At 44.7% G+C, this 25,246-nt stretch overlaps 1 protein-coding gene across 2 annotated transcripts in view; it reads right to left on the bottom strand.

The window, feature by feature from the left end:
• OSBP2 (oxysterol binding protein 2) overlaps positions 1–25,246 on the bottom strand; it is a 399,907-nt gene that overhangs the window by 26,605 nt on the left and 348,056 nt on the right. For both annotated transcript variants that reach the window (XM_077462100.1, XM_077462101.1), the window contains 4 exons: positions 21,865–22,110; positions 15,257–15,377; positions 15,006–15,109; positions 10,546–10,641 (listed from right to left, as the gene is read on the bottom strand). In XM_077462100.1, coding sequence (XP_077318226.1) covers positions 10,546–10,641; positions 15,006–15,109; positions 15,257–15,377; positions 21,865–22,110 — 567 coding nt within the window. The remainder of the gene's footprint in view (positions 1–10,545; positions 10,642–15,005; positions 15,110–15,256; positions 15,378–21,864; positions 22,111–25,246) is intronic.

Below are 25,246 nucleotides of genomic sequence, written 5' to 3'. Positions count from 1 at the left end.
AATGGGCTTAAAGGGGAACCCCAACGCCGAAAAAAATCGGCGTGGGGGTTCCCCCCAAGTCCACACCAGACCCTTGTCCGAGCACGCTACCCGGCCGGCCAGGAAAGGGGGGCGAGCGAGCGCGCCCCCCCTCCTGAGCCGTACCAGGCCGCGTGCCCTCAACATGGGGGGTGCCTTGGGGAAGGGGGGGCCGCGCGGCCCCCCCCACCCCAAAGCACCTTGTCCCCATGTTGATGAGGACAAGGGCCTCTTCCCGACAACCCTGGCCGTTGGTTGTCGGGGTCTGCGGGCGGGGGGCTTATCGGAATCCGGGAGCCCCCTTTAAGAAGGGGGCCCCGGATACCGGCCTCCCACCCTATGTGAATGAGTATGGGGTACAATGTACCCCTACCCATTCACCTGTGAACTAAAGTACAATAAAAAACACAACACAGAGAAAAAATATTTTATTGCACAGCTCCGGGGGTCTTCGGGGGTCTTCTCGCCGGACTCCTCCGCTATGTGTGTGTAGCTCTTTTGCTAGCGGAGGAGTCCGGCTTTCTTCCTCCCCGCCGCCGGCCTCTTCTCCCGACTTCGGGGGTCTTGTCCCCCTCTTCGGTTCTTCTGCCGGGCCACCGCGCCTGGTCCGGTGGCCCGGTCTTCTGTCGCCGTCTTCCGTTCTTCTGTCGCCGCCTTCGGTTCTTCTGCCGGGCCACCGCGCCTTCTTGTAGCTCTTTTACAGGCGGTGGCCCGGTCTTCTGTCGCCGCTGTCGTCGCCGCCGCCGCCGCCGCCGCCGCCTTCCGTTCTTGTTCTTCTTCTTGTTCTTCTTCTTCTCCTGGAGATGTTGACTCGACGAGCTCTCCGGCCGGAATGCCAGAGCCGCGCTGTGCGGTCACTTATATAGTGACAATGGGGCGGTGTCACATGGTATATGTCACATGGGTTGGTCACATGGGTTGATGTCACATGGGGACTATGACATCGTAAGGGGGCGGGGTCACCATGTGACCAACCCATGTGACATATACCATGTGACACCGCCCCATTGTCACTATATAAGTGACCGCACAGCGCGGCTCTGGCATTCCGGCCGGAGAGCTCGTCGAGTCAACATCTCCAGGAGAAGAAGAAGAACAAGAAGAAGAACAAGAACGGAAGGCGGCGGCGGCGGCGACGACAGCGGCGACAGAAGACCGGGCCACCGCCTGTAAAAGAGCTACAAGAAGGCGCGGTGGCCCGGCAGAAGAACCGAAGGCGGCGACAGAAGAACGGAAGACGGCGACAGAAGACCGGGCCACCGGACCAGGCGCGGTGGCCCGGCAGAAGAACCGAAGAGGGGGACAAGACCCCCGAAGTCGGGAGAAGAGGCCGGCGGCGGGGAGGAAGAAAGCCGGACTCCTCCGCTAGCAAAAGAGCTACACACACATAGCGGAGGAGTCCGGCGAGAAGACCCCCGAAGACCCCCGGAGCTGTGCAATAAAATATTTTTTCTCTGTGTTGTGTTTTTTATTGTACTTTAGTTCACAGGTGAATGGGTAGGGGTACATTGTACCCCATACTCATTCACATAGGGTGGGAGGCCGGTATCCGGGGCCCCCTTCTTAAAGGGGGCTCCCGGATTCCGATAAGCCCCCCGCCCGCAGACCCCGACAACCAACGGCCAGGGTTGTCGGGAAGAGGCCCTTGTCCTCATCAACATGGGGACAAGGTGCTTTGGGGTGGGGGGGCCGCGCAGCCCCCCCTTCCCCAAGGCACCCCCCATGTTGAGGGCACGCGGCCTGGTACGGCTCAGGAGGGGGGGGCGCGCTCGCTCGCCCCCCTTTCCTGGCCGGCCGGGTAGCGTGCTCGGACAAGGGTCTGGTGTGGACTTGGGGGGAACCCCCACGCCGATTTTTTTCGGCGTTGGGGTTCCCCTTTAAGCCCATTTCAGGCGGCGGAGCCCGCGACGTCTCCTTCGCGGGCCCCGCCTACCTGTACACGCGCTCGAAATGGGCGGATTTGCCTCCGCCTTACGTGGGCGAGTCCGTTCATTTCAAAAGTTGAGCGAACTGTTTGCCCAACCTTGTTCGTCAAACAGTCCGCTCGTGTGTGGGCAAGTCCGCTCATGCAAATTTTGAGCGGACTGTTTGATGAAACTGTTTGCCGAACAAGGTTGGGCGAACAGTCCGCCCGTGTGTACGCGGCCTTATACAAGTAACCTGATCTTTTAAAAATCCCTTTGAATTGATGCTTATTTAGGGTAAGATCCCTGCAAGTGAGTGCTTGCCATGCTTCCATTGCATCACCATGACTGACAGCGTAGCTAATAGCTAAAAAGAAAAGAAGGAACAACAAGCTGGAGCAATTTAAACTTTCACTGTTCTAAATGCTGGGCAGGAGTAGTGGATTTATTTCTTTAGATATATAGGTTTTAGAGCCACAGGACCCCTAAATGAATGTGTTTTTTACAGACAAGGTTGTTTATCTGACAGTATTGTATTGTGTATTATGTCATTATGGTCAATTTAGATTTAAACATTATTTAACTGTTCTCATCATTAAAGCAGCTCTACCAAATAAGTAGCATACTGTATATGTACTAGGTTTTTATAAAGAAAGCTTTTAGCAACACAATTTTCTTTCATTAGCTTGAATGGGCCTAAATACCTACTGCAACTAATCCTAAAACAATCCTGTGCTGGGCCATGCAGAAGCAATAGGTTTCGCTTTAGTGCCCCCTCTACAGCAGTACATTTACATTAATTGCCATAGGCTTCATTCAGAAAATAAATGGTAGTTATACAATGGTACATGTACAAATACAGGAGCATTTCATTCTTCTTCCCATGTGACTGCATTGGTGATTGGCCCTGTGTTGTCTCTTGCTTCCTTGATGCCAAGCAGTTACTCTGAGATGCAGGAAGCCAAGGAAAGGTATGTGATACTGCGGAGGTGGCATTTAAGTGTATGTTACCGTAACATTTCAGATTCCTGATATGTTATTTTACCATGTTCTTGTGTTAAAAAGTATCCTGTTCTCTTTGTATTGCTTGCTTGTGTAATATACCTGGTAATCCTATAGCCTCATACGCACGATCCGACTTTAAACAAACCTTTCCGTGGATTTCTGTACAAAGGGCGTTGGCCTTGAACTTGTTAAGCATACACATGATCGGACTTTTCAGCCAACTTTTTAGCAAATCACGTGGTTTTTCTGCACTTTAACCGCCACCTTTGGTCAACTTCTGTATTGTTGTCTGATCTTTTGCATTGGTTTTGAGCATGCGTGTTTGTAAAGTCCGATGGTTTTCTGTACACACGATCGGACTTTGCTCCATCGGACTTATGTTGTCGAAAAAATTGTCTGTTCGCACAGCTTACATTTGTCCGATGAAAACCGATGGAGCGTACACACGGTCGGATGTTGCCTTAAAACAGCTAATTTGCATGTTTGTTTTCAAAAAGTCCGATCGTGTGTACGGCCTTATCAGCAGGGGCGGACTGATCATTTGGCCACTCGTGCACTGCCCGGGGGCCCCATCAGGGTTGCCAGCCTCAATAAAACCAGGGACATCTATCTCTGAAATGTCCCTTACCGACATCCTTTTGGTCTAAAAATCCTGAGATTATAGCTGCCCCACCTCTCCAGTACCTTCTCAGCCAATAGAAACATGTCTGTGTATGTCCGTGTATACTGTGTGTACATGTATGTGTATACTGTGTGATTGTATACTGTGTGTGTGTGTGTATACTGTGGCCCATAATCTGATTGCCTGGGGGCCCCATAATCTCCTATTGCCCAGGGGCCCCATGAGTTGTCAGTCCGCCCCTGCTTATCAGTCCCCTGCTTTCCCATTTCATACTAACCACACTAGTGCATTCTTTCCAGTGTGGTCAGTTTTCTGGCTGTGCTTGGAGCACAGCCTATATAACAGAAAGGGATAAAAAGCCCCAGGCACTCTGTGTATTAGGATTAAGATAATAGGAATTCGAAAAACTGTTATCTCTTTGTTAGCTGTGTCAACCAGGTCACCTTGTTATAGTTAGAAATCTACTATTATATGGGGATATCTGGTGCGATTGCACTACACATGTAAGGTATCACTGAGAACGTCAGATCGAGAGCAATAATTCTAGCACCAGACCACCTCTGTATATCTAAAATGGTAATCTGTAAAGGTTTTTCAAGCGTAGTCTATGGATAATATAATTTAGGTCCTTTATCACTGATCCCTGAGCATGCGTAATTTTAGAGCAAGACAGGTTTGGTATCTCTTTACTCTGTGTAACATCATCTTTTTATATTTTACTAAACAACTGGGTATTATATTGTGTTTTTGTGTATTTTTTCCCAAAAAATTTAAAAACCGCTGTGCAAATACGTGACATAAAAAAGAAAATAATAAATTGGGACACCAACCATTTTTTTTCTCTACAAAAGCCTCTGCTTTAAAAAATATAAAATGCATTGGGGTTCTAAGTAATTTACTAGCAAAGATTTTTACATGTATGTGAGAAGTATCAGAAATAGGGATGAGCTTCGCGTTCGATTCGAACATACGTTCGACTCGAACATCGGCTATTCGCCCGTTCGGCGAATTCCGAACGTTATGGGCCGTTCGCGCCAAATTCGTGTGGCGCTCACGGCCCACAATGCACTGCGTCATCGCAGTGCATTGCTGACTCATGATTGGCCAAGCATGCACTGTGACCCCGCATGCTTGGCCAATCACAGCGCCAGCAGCGAGGAGAGCCATGATTGGCCACAGGCAGGATGCCTGTGGCCAATCATAGCTCAGGCTGTGTAGTAAACGCCCCACACTATATAAGGCGGCCAGCGCGGCGGCCTTGTGTAGTGTGTTGGCGTCTGAAGCAGTTAGTGGGTGTTCTGTGTACCTTCAACACAGTATACACCGATCGTTACTGGCCGATTTTCGATCTTGCTCTTCTGTAGTGGTTGTTGTCTGCGTGCCCTGACCGCAGTATACACCGCTATATTCAGCTTACCTATATAGCTAGTGATCTATCTTTAATAATAGAGCTTGCAGTCAGTAGTGTTAGGAGCTTGTGCGTGCTGTCTGCGTGCTCTGTACCCAGTACCCACCGCTATATCCACCTACATAGCTCTTCTCTATTTGAGCCATCTGCCATCTGCAGGAGTTATTGGAAGTTGTGTGTGCCTCCAGCACAGCACAGTATACATCTGTATATACCCCTTTATCTCTGGTGTTCTATAACCAGCACAATATACACCTGTATCTACCCTTTATTGCTGTTCTCTAATAGAGCCATCTGCAGGGCTTAGTGGGAGTTGTGTGACTCCATTACAGTATACCCCTTTATCTCTGGTGTTCTATAATAAAGGCATCTGCAGGAGTTAGTGGGTGTTGTGTGCCTCCAGCACAATATACACTACCCAACTGCTGTTTTACCCAACTCCCTTCAGGCCATTACCATGTCTGGAAGGCCAGCAAGGAGAGGCAGACAGGCGCGAGCCGATAAAAGAGGGCAAGCAGGCTCTGTGTCTAGAGACAACAGTGCTGGTCGTGGACACGGTGCATTGTCATCAGCACGTGGCCATGGGACATGCTTGTCCTTCTTTTCGGCAGCTGGACATGTTGAACCGCAACATGCCAACGACTTGGTAGAGTGGATGACCAAGCCCTCTTCATCCTCCTCATCCTCTCTCACCCAGTCTCAGAGTAGTAGCAAAGCAGCAGCCAACGCATCGTCTTCCCTCCTCTCAATGTCATCATCAGTGACTCCTTCCCTAGACCCACCACGTCCTCCTGAGGAGTCTCCTGAACTCTTTGAGCACAGTGTTGGGTACATGCTCCAGGAGGATGCCCAGTGTTTTGTAGGCTCTGATGATGACACTCAGCTAGAGGAAGGCAGTAGCGTGAATGCAGAGAGAGGGGATGCTCAAGAAGGACAGCAATCTGGCAGTCATGTTCCACAAGCTGCAGCATATTGCCAGGTTTGCTACAGCGATGAAGAGGGAGGGGATGATGAGGGCACTGACTCCACGTGGGTGCCTGGTAGGAGAGAGGAGGAGGAGGAGGAGGAGGAGGCACATGTCCAACGAGGCAGGATGCCCTCCGGGGGCCAGCACACCGACTGAATCACACCGCAGAGCTCCGCCTGTGCAGGGCGCTGCCTCTGCGCGTTATTCTAAAAGTTCTTTGGTGTGGGCCTTTTTTGAGATGAGTGCATCAGATCGAACCGCTGCTATTTGCAACATATGTCTCAAGCGTATCTCGCGTGGCCAAAACATCAGCCGCTTGGGCACCACATGCTTGACCAGACATATGTTGACCTGCCATGCAGCTCGTTGGCAAGCGTACCTCAAAGACCCACACCAAAGAACAAAGCGGACCGCTCCTTGCTCCTCATCAGCTGGCATCTCCAACCCCACTAGACCTTCAGTCCTCTCTGAAACCTGCTCTGAGAGGAATGAAGGTGTAGAATTAAGTGTGTCACAGCCAAGTGCTTCCGGGCACTCTGCTAGCAGTACACCCACGTCCGAATATAGCAGGCAAATGTCCCTGCCCCAGCTGCTGGACCGGCGAAAGAAGTTCACTCCCAGCCATCTACATGCCCAGCGGTTGAATGCTAGCTTGGCTAAATTGCTAGCACTTCAACTGCTGCCTTTTCAGTTGGTAGACTCGGCCCCCTTCCGTGAGTTTGTACAATGTGCGGTTCCTCAGTGGCAGGTCCCCAAACGCCACTTTTTCTCACGGAAGGCGATTCCGGCTCTCTACCGGCATGTGGAAGGCAATGTCCTTGCCTCGCTGGACAGGGTGGTCAGCGGTAAGGTGCATATTACCGCTGACTCATGGTCCAGAAGGCATGGACAGGGACGTTACCTGTCTTTCACGGCCCATTGGGTCACTCTTCTGGCAGCTGGGAAGGATGCAGGACAAGGTGCAGTAGTGTTGGAGGTTGTTCCACCACCACGCCTCCAAAATGCTACTATTGGTTGTGACACACCTCTCTCCTCCACCCCCTCCTCTTCTTCTTCCTCCATGGCCTCTTCCAGTGCTCTGTCCTCAGGACCAGCGGTGCTCCGTAGGCGTTCCAGGGGCTACGCAAGTACGCAGGCAAAACGATGCCATGCCGTGCTTGCGCTGGTTTGTTTGGGGGACAGGAGCCACACTGGGGCGGATGTTTTGTCAGCTCTGCAGGGGCAGGCCGAGAGGTGGTTGACGCCACGCCAGCTTAAGCCAGGAATGGTGGTTTGCGACAATGGCACCAACCTCCTCTCCGCCCTCCGACAGGGACAACTGACCCATGTGCCCTGTGTAGCTCTTGTCCTTAACCTGGTGGTGCAGCGGTTCTTGGGCAGGTACCCCGGCTTACAGGATGTCCTGAAGCAGGCCAGGAAAGTCTGTGTGCATTTCCGCCGATCATTTAATGCCTGTGCTCGGCTGGCTGAGCTCCAAAAGGAGTTGAACTTGCCCAAGAACCGCCTTATATGTGACATGCCCACCAGGTGGAACTCAACGTTGGCCATGCTGCAGCGGCTGCACACGCAGCAGAGGGCCATCAATGAGTACCTGTGCGACTACGGCACCAGGACAGGGTCAGGGGAGCTCGGTTTTTTCTCACCATGCCAGTAGGGCATGATCAGGGATGCATGCACTGTCCTATCACCGTTTGAGGAGGCCACAAGGATGGTGAGCATTGACAGTGCATGCATCAGTGACACTGTACCTCTTGTCCACCTCTTGGAGCATACGCTGCGTGGAATAATGGACAGGGCACTTGAGGCAGAACAGAGGCAGGAAGAGGAGGACTTCCTTGCCTCTCAAGGCCCCCTTTATCCAGACAGTGTTCCTGCTGTGCCACCCATCACACAGGAAGAGGATGAGGAGGAGGAAGAGGAGGAGGAGGATGATTGTGTCAGCATGGAGGTGGAGGCTGGCACTCAGCATCAGCAGCAGCAGTCTTGTAGGGATGATTTACAGTCCCAAGAAACACGTGGACTTGTACGTGGCTGGGAGGAGGTAGCTGCGGATCATGTTGTCCTTAGTGTCCCAGAGGACTCCGGACCGAATGCCTTAGCTAACCTACACTGCATGGCCTCCCTGATCCTGCAAAGCCTGCGGAAGGATCCTCGTATTCTTCGGATCAAGGAGAGGGGCCATTACTGGCTGGCCACTCTCCTTGATCCACGGTACAAGGGTAAGGTTGCCAACCTTATCTTGCCATCGCAGAGGGAGCAGAGGATGAGACATCTCCAGGAGGCCTTGCAGAAAGGTCTGTGCAACGTGTTCCCAGAGACTGGGAGGTTACAAACTCCTGGTCCTGGACAACGTGTTGCTGAGGCATCGGTCAGAAGGAGAAGTGGAGAAGGTGGCCGTCTGACTGATGCTTTCAGACAATTTTTTAGCCTGCAGCCCCAAGGTATGATCGGTTCCAGCAACCATCGCCAGCGTCTGATTTACATGGTGCAGGAATACCTAGGGGCAAGGTCAAACTTGGACACCTTTCCCACCGAAAATCCTCTGGCTTACTGGGTCTTGAGGATGGATCACTAGCCAGAGCTTGCACAGTATGCAATTGAGCTACTGGCCTGTCCTGCATCCAGCGTTCTTTCGGAACGCACCTTCAGTGCTGCTGGTGGCTTTGTTACCGATCACAGGGTGCGCCTGTCCACCGAATCAGTTGATCGACTGACCTTCATCAAGATGAATCAGTCTTGGATCACCCACAGCTACCAAGCACCTGAAGCTGATGTAACCGAATAATTTTTTTTGAAATATCACATCCCTTCAAGACTGCCTATGCTGATGCTGAGTGACTGTCCTGTTATGTTGATTGTCTATCCTCTTCCTCCTCCGCTGATATGTTGGAAGAACATTTCTGGTTCTGGGTGATGCCATCAGCCCAATTTTTCTGCCCCTGTTTAACAGGGGCGTTTAATTACAATTTTTGATGCAATGCTTTGCAGCAGGGCTAATTCCTGCAATAAAAATAGAGTATATGGGAGAGGTTGCAGTGTGGTGGCACCAGCACCAGTGCCTAAGGCCCAATTTTTCTGCCCCTGTTTAACAGGGGCGTTTAAGTACAATTTTTGATGCAATGCTTTGCAGCAGGGCTTAATCCTGCAATAAAAAATAGAGTATATGGGAGAGGTTGCAGTGTGGTGGCACCAGCACCAGTGCCTAAGGCCCAATTTTTCTGCCCCTGTTTAACAGGGGCGTTTAATTACAATTTTTGATGCAATGCTTTGCAGCAGGGCTAATTCCTGCAATAAAACTAGAGTATATGGGAGAGGTTGCAGTGTCGTGGCACCAGCACCAGTGCCTAAGGCCCAATTTTTATGCCCCTGTTTAACAGGGACATGTAATTACAATTCTTGATATAATATTTCACAGGAGGGCCCGTTCCTGTGCCCACCCAGAGTAACTGTGAGGACTTATAGTGTTGTGGCACCAGCACCACAACCACCAAAGGTCAATTTTTCTACCACTGTTCAACAATGGCATGTAATTACAATTCTTGATATAATCGTTCACAGCAGGGCGCTCCAGTGCCCACCAAGAGTCACTTTGAGGGCTTACAATGTTGTGGCAAAACCAACACCTTGTTCCGCCATTTCTGCAGAGCATATAGGGCAGGCCCCTACTTTCAAACATCCAACTTACAAACATCTCCTACTTGCAAACGAAAGGAGACAACAGCAAGTGAGATGAAAAAAGATGGACGACAAAACAAATTATACAGGGGTGATAACCCTTCCCTATGTTTTCCAAAAAGCTTAAAAATAGTTTTTTTGACTGGAGCTACACTTTAAAAATGTACCAGTTGAAAATTACAAACAGATTCAACTTAACACAACAAACCTACACAGTCCCTGTCTTGTTTGCACCGCCTGTATACTGCTGTTCTGAGTATATAGGGCCTGGGGGCCACACGCATTTCCTTTTTTTAACCTGGGTACTGGGTTCCCCTTAATATGCGTACAAGACCCAAAGGGGCTGGTAATGGGCAGGGAGGGCTACCCATGCCAATTTTCTCAATGATTTTCAACCATATTGCAGGAACCAGATATAACATTAAAACCGCAAGCAGTTTTAAATGATGTTATTTCCGTTTAATGTCATTTTGTTCAGGGACTGTTCTAAACATGGGAAACACGTGGCACTTCACAGGCATACTACAGACACCCCCCCAGGCACCATATTTAAAGGAATATTTAACTTTTTTATTTTTTTATTTAATCGTCATTAAAATCAGTGCTCCCGCCAAAACGGCCATTTTTAAAAACATTTTAGGCATTGACCCATGTCCCCTGGGGCAGAAGCCAGGTCCCCAAACCCTTTTTAGGACAGTATCTTGCATATTAGCCGTTAAAATTAGCACTTTTAATTTCGAACGTTCGAGTCCCATAGACTTCAATGGGGTTCTAAAGTTCGTACGAATTTGGGGTCCGTTCAAAAGTTCTGGTGCGAACCGAACCGGGGGGTGTTCGGCTCATCCCTAATCAGAAACAAGCCTAGTCTTTTAAGTGGTTAAGATACATAAATTCCACAAAATGTATACTGTACATGATTCTCACAGCATATATTTCGTTACAATACCTTTCTTGCAATGTCCCTTGAGAAGTAGCTGTATGGGGTGAATTTCATTTGGCATTTATCCTTGGTTTTATAGTTTGTAATTTCAATATCTCCAGACTATATAGAAAGAAAAGAGATAATAAATGAACAGTGTATGCTAAAAATGAAAGAAAATAACAACAAGAAAAAAGAAAAAAAAAAAAGTCAAGCACACAGCATTTGACAACCATAGCAATTGATCTTCTTTACTGTGAAAGCTGCTCTATTCGTTTATTTCAAGTTGAGAAAGTCATCATGTCTTAGCTATCCGCTACATCTTAGAAGGCAATCGGTTGTGGCAGCTAAACAGCCCATGTTCAAGAACCAGCTGTATGGTTTATGCAGCAAGGAACGGATGTTTTCTTCACATTGCGCCTGGCCAGTGTCCCAAAGTGAGTGAATTTTGGTAGCGCTCCTAAGGAATATCTGTGAAACTATTTTATGTGACGTTATTCTACATATTTTATACGTACCGTATTTGCCGGCGTATAAGACGACTGGGCGTATAAGACGACCCCCTATTTTTCAAGTGAAAACATAGGTTTTGGGCAATACTCGCGGTATAAAACTACCCCCCTTCTGAGGCAACACCATTTTAAAAAAACATTAGGACGATTAAAAAATACAAAGCAAGAATGCCAACTACTCATCCGCCATGCTGTGTTATCTCATAAAGTAAATCAAACAATAATAACACAAACAGAGATCTATTGAATGCCACAACTCTGGAAAGTAGAATTTTTCACTAACCAAACCTATACCACTTTTGGGTTACATTCTATGGGAATTGTCCACCAAAATGCATTTAATAACCCCCCTGTCATATGTCCCAGATTTACCTGTCCCTCTTGGGTGCCTGAGACCTCAAAGGCAAATAGCAGGATGTATAGTAGTAGGAGATCAGTGAATGGATTTACCCAGGGAAGTATGGTGAGCGGTGTATTATTTTAATGAATACAATGCCTGCTTGGATTGGCAGAGGCTGTAGCATCATCAGCCCTTGCCTCTCTCTCTCTCTCTCAAAGCCAATCCGAGCAGGCTACTCTATGTAGCCTGCTCGGATTGGCAGTGGTTGTTACTCCAATCCAAGCAGGCTCTGTATTCATTAATAGAATACATCGCTCACCGGGATTGGCTGAACGGCGTATACTGTTTGTTGCTGAAGCCACATACAGTATTAGCAGACATTTGGGGGCTGACATCCATCGGGCAGCATTGTATACCTGTATACCCGGCGTATAAGACGACCCCCAATTTTTGGGAATTTTTTTTAAGTGTAAAAGGTAGTCTTATACGCCAGCAAATACAGTAGTATGAAAACTAGATTTGGGATCGCCAGCACAATCAACGTGATTCTGCCCACAGCTAATAGCAGGAAAATCACTGTAAAATGTAATGCACGCTTTTGGATGCCATTCATTTCTTATGACACTTCAAATGTCGTGCAATTCTGCTGTTATTGTTGCGTGACAGATGGCATGAAATATCTACCTTTCTTAAAGACATTGATAGGGCCACAAGTTTGAACCCAAATTATATTTAATCCAATCCCCATTGTGTTGAATAGATCAGATTTGTTTTTTTTTGTAAGATTGCATGGGAATTTTGTTCACCTTTTGGAACCTTACACAACACAATCATATTTAGGGTGTAATATGTAACATGCTCAAGGTCTGCACCCCCCGATCCCCCAACCTGTGACAGCGGGGGGGGGGTCCAGTCCCCCCGCACCCGCTGTCACTTTTAAAATATAGTGCTCCGCTCACACAGCCACGTGTATTTGAATATATTTATATGAGATATGAGTCCTATGCACTGCCTGTATCTAAAACCTCCACTAAGGATTGCAAAGGCATTATCAAATTACACAAATTAATTTGTGTAATTCTGATACATACAGTATCTTACAAAAGTGAGTACATCCCTCACATTTTTGTAAATATTTTATTATATCTTTTCATATGACAACACTGAAGAAATTACACTTTGCTACAATTAATGGCTGTGTGTTGAGTTATTTTGAGGGGACAGAAAATGTACACTGTTATACAAGCTGTACAATCACTACTTCACATTGTAGCAAAGCGTAATTTCTTCAGTGTTGTCACATGAAAAGATATAATAAAATATTTATAAAAATGTGAGGGGTGTACTCACTTTTGGGAGATACTGTATGTGAAAGACTTCTGTTATGCCGCGTACACACGACCGGACTTTTCAACATCAAAAGTCTGACGGAATGATTCCGGCAGACTATTTGATCGTGTATGGGCTGCAGCGGACTTTTGATTCGCAAAAGTCTGACAGACTTTAGAAATGGAACATGTTTCAAATTTTTCCGAAAGAACTCCGCCGGACCCAGTTTCTACCGAGAAATCCACTCATGTGTGTGCTAGTCCGACGGACAAAAACCAATGCGAGGGCAGCTATTGGCTACTGGCTATGAACTTCCTTATTCTAGTCTGGTCATACGTCATCACATTCGAATCCGTCGGACTTTGGTGTGATTGTGTGTGGCCAAGTCCGTTCATTCGGAAAGTCCGTCAGAACTCTGTCAGAACTCCGTCAGAACTCCGTCGAAAGTCTGTCGGACCTAAGTCCGGTCATGTGTACGCGGCATTACAATTTACATATATGTTCCCATTTAGTCTTCATGTCACATAAACAAAGTTATGTTTTAATAAGGATTTCCCTTTATCCTTTATAATGGTGCTCCCCAAATTGTGTCCCACGTGTCCAATGCCTTTAACCAGCTCTTGGGGAACTATTCCTCTCTCCTACACCAAAAATGGTTCACGTTTTTTCCATTGACATTAATGGGCAGATGCCATCAATGAAGCATCATTACACCCACTGAATACAACAATGGGACATTATTCCTCCTCTCACTCAACAGAGGTGATAGGTAGTTGTTTACTCCCGCTGACCAACCCTGGGGCATATTTTACTCTTACCAACTAATGATGCCAAAATAATTTTCTACTCCCACTAGCCACAGTATGGCACCACTACATTTTGAAGGTCAAGGAGGAGAAAAAAAACAGCATTTTTGCCTGCGCATGATTGGATAATGGAAGCCACAGAGATCCACCTCATTAACTGAGCTCTGGAGCAAGTTTGCTTGCAGAATGCAACTGTACTTGCAAAGTGCATGTTTATTTGCAGTTAGTAAATCAACGCCATTGAGTGTTTAATACAAGTTAAATAGTAAACAAATTCTTACTTAAAATGTTTAGATCAGGGCTCGACAAAACCCGGGCGCCAGGTCGCATTGGCGACTAGAAATAGCGACCTCGCGCCTGGGGCAGCACAGCTGGGGGTATCCTGTCTCTGTGGACCCCCCCAGCGTGATCGCGTCGGGCCGTTCCGCCGGCGGCCGAAAATTTAGGCCGCGGCTTTGAGGCCTTCTGCGGTCCTATGATTCCTTATGGAATCTGGCGCCCTCTTGTGGTCGCCGTTGGTATGACAAACCAGCAATGTTAATGAAGCTTCCTCTGAGTGTTTTATATTACCTGCCTTTTCTTCCCTTTATTTAGAACCCCCTAAACATTATATATATTTTTTATTCTAACACCCTAGAGAATAAAATGGTGGTTGTTGCAATACTGTCTGTCACACCGTATTTGTGCAGCGGACTTACAAGCGCACTTTTGTTGGGAAAAATAATTTAGTTAATAAAAAAATAAGACAACAGTAAAGTTAGCCCAATTATTTTTTATATTGTGAAAGATAATGTTACGCCGAGTAAATTGATACCCAACATGTCACGCTTCAAAATTGCACCCGCTCATGGAATGGCGACAAACTTTTACCCTTTAAAATCTCCATAGGCGACGTTTAAAAAAATTCTACAGGTTGCACGTTTTGAGTTACAGAGGAGGTCTGGGGCTAGAATTATTGCTCTCGCTCTACCGATCACGGCGCTACCTCCTATGTGTGGTTCGAACACAGATTTTATATGCGGGCAGGACAGGGCGCGTTTAAAAATTATTATTTTTTCTTCTTATTTTAACTTTTTTTTTTTTTTCCCACTGTTCTTTTAAAAAAAATGTTGTGTCACTTTTATTCTTATTACAAGGAATGTAAAAATCCCTTGTAATAGAAAAAGCATGACAGGTCCTCTTAAATATGAGATCTGGGGTCAGAGAGACCTCGGATCTCATATTTACACTAAAATGCAATTGAAAAAAAAATTGTCATTTGAAAAAAATAAATAAAATGTCCCTCTAAGAGCTATGGGCAATGACTTGGAGACGGGGGGGGGGGACGGGGGGGACGGGGGGGGGCGCCGACGTTGCTGCTATCTTCCCCTCACTCGTCTCCATGTCAGGCCAGGGACAGGTCCGGATCGCCGTCACGGACCTGGCTCCTAACTTTTTAAGCTGACTCCTAGATTCCAAGCAAATTTGTCAACCCCTGGTTTAGATAAATAGTAAACTGACCTGATCTATCCAGAGCTTGCCCACAATGATATTATGGACAGTTGATGTGACTTTCTTCCAAACGTAGTGGTTCCCACTGGAGGGGAAGTCCAGATGAATATCCCCTGAATAAAGACACACAGATTGATATTTAAGATCCATTTGTAGAACTTTTCTTTAGCAATGTATACTATCAGTCTTTAAATTTGTTACTTCTCACAAAGCCTTTTTCAGGTCACACAAAATCAAACCCAGTTTTCACTGTGCCTTACCTAATGGCATAATTGAGAGATATTTGCCCCTGAATTTACTGGCAATGGTAATTTCTTGCCATAGAGTCCATCCATTCTTGGAATAAACATGATGTGCAGCTGCTGGCGGATGGTGACTGACCTGCCAGAAATAAAATTAGATTATTAACCAAATGCATAACTGGAAATGTGTTTGTGTTTTGCATAATGATTTGATGCAGATTGGAAAGGACAAACATCACATTAAATGACAGTTATGACAGGCTTGTCTGTTTTTTAATTTCTCTCAGAATATGTGACAGCCTATTTTACTGCAGTTATTTCTCCAGAGTTAAAGGGTTATGCAGAGTTCAAATGCACCATAATAAGAAAAGTACAGAAATCTCTGAAATGAATAGCATAGCTTCCAGATCCTATCCACCGGTTTCCTTGACCTGTCCACTAACATACAAGGTAATCAACTATCAACTATCCTGTACAGAGGAATCCAAGTGTCTACCAAAGAACTAACCTCCTAGGGCTGCAAACCCTGTTCACAGAAGGGTCTTACCATCCAAAATCTTTTCAAACTACTGTATTTCTCAAAAATATAATCTTCCACCTATGCCGATTTTCCATTTCAAATCACTGGTTTTTGGAAACAATTTCCAAGATGCAAAACATAAAACCCAATTTTCTTCATACCCTTCTGAACCGCAACAACACCTCAATCTCAGCCATCTTTGCTCTTTGTTTAACAAAACCTTAGCGGAATCAAATGTAACCAACTGTACTCTACCACCATGTGACCCTTTTCTTCTATTATTGATCTTTTGATGCCCAATCGGTAAGCCTTGCACCAAAATTGCAACTTGCTGACAAAGTGGATGCATGTCTGCCTACTTGCTGCAAGATGATCCATCATTAAAAAATTGAACTCTTCTCTTATTCATACTATCACTGATGTCTAATCGGCTATCCACTGTATCTATGCAAATGAAAAGCTTGTTGCGAAATGAAATCTGCACCTTCTCAATTCCTGCCTAAATGGTGGAACTACATGAGAAATGTCCTCTCCACCCAAAAGCGGGAATAGACTCTATATCCTTTTTGCCACTCCCAGTGGCTCCTTGACAAAGCCATAGGTGTTACATAAACTTGCTATGCCTTGTGTGGAATCATCTCTACACTCTCGCTTCAAGGTCTCCTTGCCTCTTAAACCTCTCTGGGCCCCCTCTACCCTTTTGACACACTGTCACCTTTAAACAGTCTTAGCTACGGACTCTTCAATGCAACATCTCTCAATGTTGCCAGCAATTAATCATAATAACTAATGGTTGCTGTAGGTGTGCTTTTACCTCCCAATGTTCATTGTTTTCCCTCCCCATGTCTCCAATGCCTTTCTCTAGGCCTTAACAGAAAACATGATGGTTGTTTACAAATTATTACCTCCGCTTGCTTGACATGTATATGGTCCTAACCATTAGCTGTACTAGGAGCTTGATGAGATTCCTTTCCTTTGAATTCTGTTATTTTTTATGGATAATATATTTAGTGTGTTAGGTGAGAGCACACATAAGGTTCCCGCTACATTCTCAATGGGAACCCATTCTGTTACTAGAAGTGAGATAACACAAGTGTGTAGGACATGGGACGAAGCATCTTATGAGGGAACTCCATACTCTGTATACTGCACAGATGGCAAATCTTCGAGTTGGTGGGCCACCTTAATGTTTGATTCTTCAACTGACCCGCGGCCCCTGCCTGGTCCCTGGGGATTAGTGAGCAAGCCTTCAGACAGAGTATTACCCAACATGAAAAAATGAGTGACCCGGTTCAATGCCTGGCGTAGCCTTAAGAAACCCAGAGGATATGCAACTTGGAATGGGCGGCATGGGTACACCACCAGACTACTCCACACCTGTTACATCACTGTGCACCCTACCTACAGCCACCAACCAAGTAATGGCCTTCACTTCCTACCTTGTTCTTGGAAAATGGTAAATACTATGGGCAACACCTGTTCTTCTTTACTTCTTGTAAGTCAATCATTGTGTCCTCTGTTTTGGGGGGTAATATTTTATTAAACAGTCTGGGAATCCACAAGTTCAAAGCTGTTCAGTTATGAGTCTTATATCTGTACTATGTAGTCTGTCTGCTTAGAAAAAAAAATCTATTTTTCACTTCTGCTCTATGTATAATTCCCTAGAAGCACATACTAATCCCTGTAATTCTGCACAGCTGGGATAAAATAGGTTAAGCCATCATTGCAAACTTGTAGCGGCGTAAGTGACATAAGTGACATGTGTCATGGAAGGAAACAGTCTGGCATGAAATCAGTTATAGCATGGATATTTTAAGAAAACTTTCTTGAGAAAAATGGATATGTCTGGACTTCAGTGTTTCCAGATTAGTCAATATGGACTTGGATATCTGTCCTGTGTGCAAGAAAGCTCAGGGTAATTAGTCTTATCTTTTTTGGGTCTATGGATCATCCTAGTCAATAGATGAGTAATATGTTGGGCAGTGTGAGTGCTTATCAGTCTATATTGATTGGGATGTCATAGAGAACCCAGAGCAAGATAAAATGTAGTACGAGCCATATAAAATACAGCCACACTTCCTGTAAATATATTACGCAAGCCATACAGAAGCAACAGCTTCATTTATAAAGCAGGATACACATGTGCTTTAATAGGAATATATATATATATATATATATATATATATATACATATATATATATATATATATATATATATATATATGTATATATATATATATATATATATATATATATATATATATATATACACACACACACACACACACAGTTGTGCCCATAAGTTTACATACCCTGGCAGAATTTATGATTTCTTGTCCATTTTTCAAAGAATGTGAATGATAGCACAAAAACATTTCTTTCACTCATGGTTAGTTTTTGGCTGAAGCCATTTATTATCAATCAGCTGTTTTTACTCTTTTTAAATCATAATGACAACAGAAACTACCCAAATGGCCTAGAGAGTGACATTTTTGTCCATTCTTCTTTGCACAATCGCTCAAGCTCTGTCAGATTGGATGGAGAGTGTCTGTGAACAGCATTTTTCCAGTCTTGCCCCAGATTCTCAATTGGATTTAGGTCTGGACTTTGACTGGGACATTCTAACACATGAATATGCTTTGATCTAAACCATTCCATTGTAGCTCTGGTTGTATGTTTAGGGTCATGATCCTGCTGGAAGGTGAACATCTACCCCAGTCTCAAGTCTTTTGCAGACTTCCTATCAACTGACCAGCTTCCCTGCCCCTTCTGAAGAAAAAACATTATGCTGCCACCACGTTTCACGGTGGGGATGGTGTGTTTAGGGCGATGTGCAGTTTTAGTTTTCTACCACACACAACATTTTGCTTTTAGGCCCAAAAATTCAATTTTGGTCTCATCTGACCAGAGCACCTTCTTCTACAGGTTTTCTGTGTCCCCCACAAGGCTTCTCACAAACTGCAAATGGAACTTCTAATGGCTGTCTTTCAACAATGACTTTCTACTTGCCACTCTTCCAACAAGGCCAGATATGTGGAGTGCACAACTAATAGTTGTCCCGTGGACAGATTCTCCCACTTGAGCTGTGGATCTGCAGTTCCTCCAGAGTTACCATGGGCCTCTTGAATGCTTCTCTGATTAATGCTCTCCTTTGCTGGCCTGTCAGTTTAGGTGGAGGGCCATGTCTTGGTAGGTTTGCAGTTGAGCCATATTCTTTCCATTTTTGGGCGATGGATTGAACAGTGCTCTCTCTCTAAGATGTTCAAAGCTTGGGATATTTTGTTATAACCTAACTGTGCTTTAAATTTCTCCAAAACGTTATTCCTGACCTGTCTTGTGTGTATCTTGGCCTTCGTGATGCTGTTTGTTCACTAAGGTTCTCCAACAAACCTCTGAGGGCTTCACAGAACAGCGGTATTCATACTGAGATTAAATTATGCACAGGTGGACTCTATTTACTAATTATTATTATACAGGATTTATATAGCACTGACAGTTTACACAGCACTTTACAACATTAAGTAGGTGAGGAAATTAGTTCCACTAGATTTTAGTTAGGGGTATCAGAGTAAATGTACACCACACTTTTCAGATATTTATTAGTAAAAAATGTTAACAAAGATTTATCATTTTCCTTCCACGTCACAATTATGTGCCACTTTGTATTGGTCTATCACATAAAATACATTTATGTTTTTGACTGTAACATTTCAAGGGGTATGAATACTTTCTCAAGGCACTGTATTTCAAAAGAAAAAAATGGTTGCTGTAACTGCTTGTGTAACAGCAGTGTGAGCTGGAGTTTGGCTTCAATTTGTTATTGTATCTAAATCTGCTAGTCCATCTAACAACCCCCTCCCCCATACTGACAGTGCTGCTGTCCAAAGGTGCCCCCTGTTCTCCTTCCTCCAGAGTGGGGGCATTCTAATACAGGAGGTGTTTTATTGGCCAAATCACCAGGTGAAAACAGAGAAAAAGAAAGCCTAAAAAATGAAATCTAATGCAGCCACCAAATCTAAGAATTGGTAAACTGCAATATATAAATTTTTTTGATTTTAGAATTGAAGTCTAAATAAAATCAGATGCTTTTTTTTTTTTTTTGCACCGTGTAGGTTATGATTTTTTTTAACAGATTTTCACTGGGAATTCCCCTAAGATACCTTTTCATCTAGTGGAAATGCATTTCCTGGTCTTACACTCTAGTTCTCTATGCTGACATAGATGAGTAACAGTCATGCCGCATACACACGGTTGGAATTTTTGAAATTCCGATCGTGTGTATTCAATTCTGACGCGCAAAAACTCACGCATGCTCAGATTCAACTATGAGACGGAAGCTATTGGCTACTGGCTATTGAACTTCCCTTTTCTAGTCCCGTCGTTCATGCTGTACGTCAGCACGTTCTTGACAGTCGGAATTTGGTGCGACTGTGTGTATGCAAGATAGCTTGAGAAAAATCCCGTCGGAATTCCGTCGTGAAAACCATCAGAGCTTTTTCTGACCAAAATTCCGATCGTGTGTACGCGGCATCACACCCCTCATCACAGGCGTTCTCACAAACACCAGCAGTGATGAGAAAGGACTGTGTATATACAGGCTACACCAGGTAGTATGATCAAACTCTAGTGTTTTTTTGGACTGCATTGTCATAATTAGACAGGCTTTTTAGCTGCTATAAGAGGAAAGTGGAGATAAGGCTATTAACATTTTCTAGAGAATATCTATTCCTCTAACTTCAATAGGCCTTTAAAATATAGTGGCAGGTTCCCCGGCACTTAACCAAACCGGCCTTTGTCTTAATTCACTACTCAGCCATGGTCATTACGTAAAGTAAAACTGAAGGCAAAATGTTTTTATTTAAATTTTGAGTTGGTGCTTTATAAGGGTCCTGTGGTCATTTTCATAGACTTGCTCAACCTGAGTGCTGTACAAGGTACTTTACCTGTTCAGCATTCAACAGCAACAGGTCCTTGGTCTACTACTCAAATTTAACTGCAAAATGAACCACCCCGCACGCCTGTCAAACTGGGACAAGTGGTTGCATCCATACAGCCACTGCATCCCCACACACTTACATAGGCTGCCTCCACACAGCACCCGGAGGCCCAATAAATGTTTAATTTACGGTGTAGAGGCCTCAGAGTCAGTGTGCATGAAGCCTAAAGTTCGTTTGACCAAAAGCCTAGTCGTTTGGACGCATCATTTTGATGGCGGTGGGGAGCGTTAGCCAACTTGAACACATATGCTTCCCTTAGACCCCTTTCACACTGGGGCGTTTTTCAAGCGCTTTAGCATTAAAAAAAGCGCCTGTAAAGCGCTTGAAAGAAGCCTCATCTGCAATCCCAATGTGAAAGCCCAAGTGCTTTAAGAGCCCTTTCACAATGTCAGCGCCCGAAAAACACTCGTAAAGCGCCGCTTAAACTAGCAGCGCTTGACCAGCGTTTTTCGAGCGTTATTGGGGAGCTTTTAACCCCTGCTAGTGGCCAAATAAAGGGTTAAAAGCATCCACAAAACGCCGCTGCCAATAGCGTTTTTCAGGCACTTCCCATTGATTTCAATGGTAAGGGGCGCTTTAGGAGCGTTGTATTCACCGCTCCAAAAGTGCTGCAAAGAAGCTGCTTGCAGGACTTTTTTTGACGCTCTGCCAGCGCAGCGCCTCAGTGTGAAAGCACTTGGGCTTTTACATTGGGATTGCAGTTGCAGCTTCTTTCAGGCGCTTTTTTTAACGCTAAAGGGCATGAAAAACGCCTGAAAAACGCCCCAGTGTGAAAGGGGTCTTAATCTTAGATCATTTGACGGATACCTAGATCTCTGGTCATGCAACCAGGCAAGGGAGAGCTGGATGCAACTTCTTTTTAGTAGGAAAGTTACGTTTTTCAGTCCTTCCATTCTCATTTAGACATCAATTTCAGTAATATTATTATCGTAGAGGTAAGTTAATATTTGCATATAAATCTGCTTTAAAATTGATCGCATAGCTTTAATGGTTTATATAGGTTTTCACAGTGTCTATAGGCTCTGTATAGAATATCACACCTGTACGATGTCATGTTTAGGTTATACACATTTATTTTATCAGCACAGTTCACTTATGGTCCTCCTCACCTGTTCACAAATGGAACAGAATCCTAAATCTTCTAGTCTGTCCAGCTCAAACGTTTCTCCTAGCAAAGGGTTAAATGGTTTTGCTGTTCGATGGACCGTGGTGGAATAGGAAGACACAGAAAAGGCTGCAACAAAGCACATCTGTTCTATAGAGTTCTCGCATTTTGCTGCCTTGTCCAACAGCTCATGGTACTCCAGGTCTTCAGTTAGCCTCTGCAGCATGGACAGTGGCTCATTAAAATTCACCTAAGAACAGCAAGAAGCAAGGAAAATGTTATTTATAAGATTTCAACATATGAAATAAAAGAATATATGGACATTTAGTAGTCAAACTCTCGTTTTTGCGTACCATCAACCCAAACCATACAGTTGCAAAGCCAGAATACAAATGAATGAATTTTCGGGGTGCGTAGATTTACTTTCAATGCCATTTTTAGTTAAAAAAGTTACTTTTTATTACATAGAATTAGGAAATATCAACTATACAAAGAAGTCAAACTATATATTTTGCAGCAATAAATGACTGGCACAGTCTGCTAGCTGTTCGTTGTCTGAAAGGTTAATTAGAAAGGATATTGAGAGACGTTTTCGGCAGCCAATAGCTAAATAAATGCCTGAGATGCCACATACACATGGCATTGAGTTACATAAAACAAACACCTCCTCGGTCACAAAGTAAATTAAATTAAATTATAAAACCATTTTATAGTATGTATAATATCAATATCAGCACATAGACATCTGAGATGTGAAGGTAGGGATTCAGGGGACCACCAGGGAGGCACAATAGTTCTTAATTGTATCTATATTAATCAGTATACAGACTGAGATTCGTGCACAAAACCCATAAGTTAACTTATATTAAAACATGGCACAAATATAAAGCATCATCAATTTCACCTCCTACCAGTGCATATTGGCATAGGAGGATGCACACATACCAAAGTAGCAATATGGAACCAAAGACTGTCAGTCATACACAATAAAATTAATTTACAGCAAAGGACTCTGCAGCCACATGAGGCTGCCCTGCCATATAACCCAGATTTATTAATGATGGATACTACTCCAGTCAGTGGTGTCATCACTGAGAAGGGGGGGAAATCAGGCAAAGTTCACTTGCAATGATCCACGAAAAGATGAGCCTATGTAACCCAAACATTTTATTTACCGCATAAAGCACATGTCATTCATGAGAGTAATCAGTACCTAAATCAGCATATATCATTGAGGAGCAGATAAGGTCTAGCTGAGACCAAACTAAGGTGAAGCTTGGTCAAGGTAAAATCTATACATCCCTGATAAAAGTTGAGCAAGTGCAGCTAAGAAGAGATCTGGAAAACACATACAACTCAATCCACGGGTTCATAGTCTCCTTGTATCAGACATGTATTAGTCCTCATAAAAGAGAACAGTCTTAAACACTGCTTTGTAAAAGTCTAAGGAACATCCACATATAATTTCTCATAGACAACCACAAAGTTGTAAATGTGTAGATGGAGGTGGTATGTAAATACTGAAGTAGATGACAGAACATACAGTACAAAGTATCTCTTCCATTGGCATGCATATATTTTATACTAAAATCCTGAGAACTAAATGAATCAGAAGTTCATTTACACAGACCCTGATAATAGCCACTAATTTTCTCCAACTTATAAATGGATCATAGTATTGTCTATGTAAATCTAGTTGATGTTGAAATGCTTTGGCCTCCCCGATATAGTTAACACCAATTCAGCGTAAGAGATCTTTAAAAGGAAAAGAACTCAGATTCACCAATCTGGTACGAAGAAGGAGGCCATGTATGTCTAAAGGGGCCTCATGTTTAACCACCTTTACAGTGGCTTTCTCAGGTGGAAGCGGCTACTGTATGCCTTTGTACACACGGTCGGACATTCTGACGGAAACGGTCCGATCGGACCGTGTTGACGGATAATCCGACCGCGTGGGGGCTCCATTGGACTTTTTCCGTCGGAATGTCCGACCAACAAAGTTTGAGAGCTGGATATAAAATTTTCCACGCATGCTCAGATCAAATTATGAGACCAAAGCTATTGGCTACTAGCCGCAACGTAGTCCCGTCGCAACGACCGAACGTCATCACGTTCCGAACTATTGGATTTTCCGACAACTTTGTCCAACTGTGTGTATGCAACACCACTTTCGGACAAAATCCGTCGGAAAAAATCCGACGGATTTTGTTGTCGGAATGTCCGACCGTGTGTACAAGGGCTAAGAGTCGAAACACTGTTTTTCCATAGGTTTCAGGAAATTACAAGCACACCCGGCAATAGGGGCTTTATTTTTCACAAGATATTTTCTAAGCCAATTCCTGGCCTAAAAGGGATGCAGACATCGCAGCTTTTCTTATTACCACACAACAGTATATCTAGTGATAATGGAGACAGACCATATAATTAATACATTTTGTGATGACATGGTACGGCAAGCATTTTTTACTTATAAGAGGAGTGTGGCCAAAGCTTTTTGGCCATAGTTCTCAAGTAGGTCACAAGTGTACATTTACTTTTGTTCTCCTATGACCCAGAGTCAGATTTTAGCCTATCCCTGCTATCAGCTGACAGGGAAGAGCCAAACACGACAGCACTCCCAGTGGCGGATGCTCCAGGATTTATACACCCCACTTAAACAGAGCCAGAACCAGCCGTGCCCACCCCCTGGCTCTCAATCAATCAATTCTTGAGCTTAGATTTGGAGTGGGATAACTGCAGTGTGGAGGCGGGTATGCAGATTAGTATGTAGATAAAAGGCAAAACTTTTTTCCCATTTTGGACAGAATGGAGAAGGCTTAGAACACCTGTCAGATTTTTCGAAAGTGAAAGACAAAGCAACTACCACATTCTTAGTTCTCCCCAGAACAGTAAGACCCCTTTCACACTGAAGGCGTTTTAGCGCTAATAATAGTGCCTGTAAAGCACCTGAAAAGCGCCTTTCAAGCCTCCCCAGTGTGAAAGTCTGAGTGCTTTCACACTGGGGCGGTGTGCTTGCAGGACCGAAAAAAAAAAACATCCTGCAAGCAGCGTCTTTGGCGCGGTGTGGGAGCAGTATACACACTAATCCCGCACTGCCCCTGCCATTGCAATCAATAGGCAGCAATGCTGAAGTGCCTGCAAAGCGATTGGGCAGCGGCGCTTTGCGGGCAGTTTTAACCCCTTTCTCGACCGCTAGCGTGTTTAAAAGCGCCACTATAACAGCGGTAAAATGGCCATGCTAGCAGTGGGAAAGGACTCTAAAAGAGAGAAAACCTTACGATGGGAACACTAGTTCTGGTGACTTTAGTGACAACCTTTGATTCCCTCACTTTGGAAGGATTTCCTCTCACGTCCTGTTTTGACTATTGAACAGGAAGTGAGCAGAA

This window comes from Lithobates pipiens, unplaced genomic scaffold, assembly GCF_037356315.1.
Source record: "Lithobates pipiens isolate NorthernLeopardFrog02 unplaced genomic scaffold, aLitPip1_a1.2 Scaffold_3, whole genome shotgun sequence".
In the NCBI taxonomy this organism is placed as follows: domain Eukaryota; kingdom Metazoa; phylum Chordata; class Amphibia; order Anura; family Ranidae; genus Lithobates; species Lithobates pipiens.
Note: the sequence above shows the minus strand (reverse complement) of the source record. Positions and strands in the feature narration are given on the sequence as shown.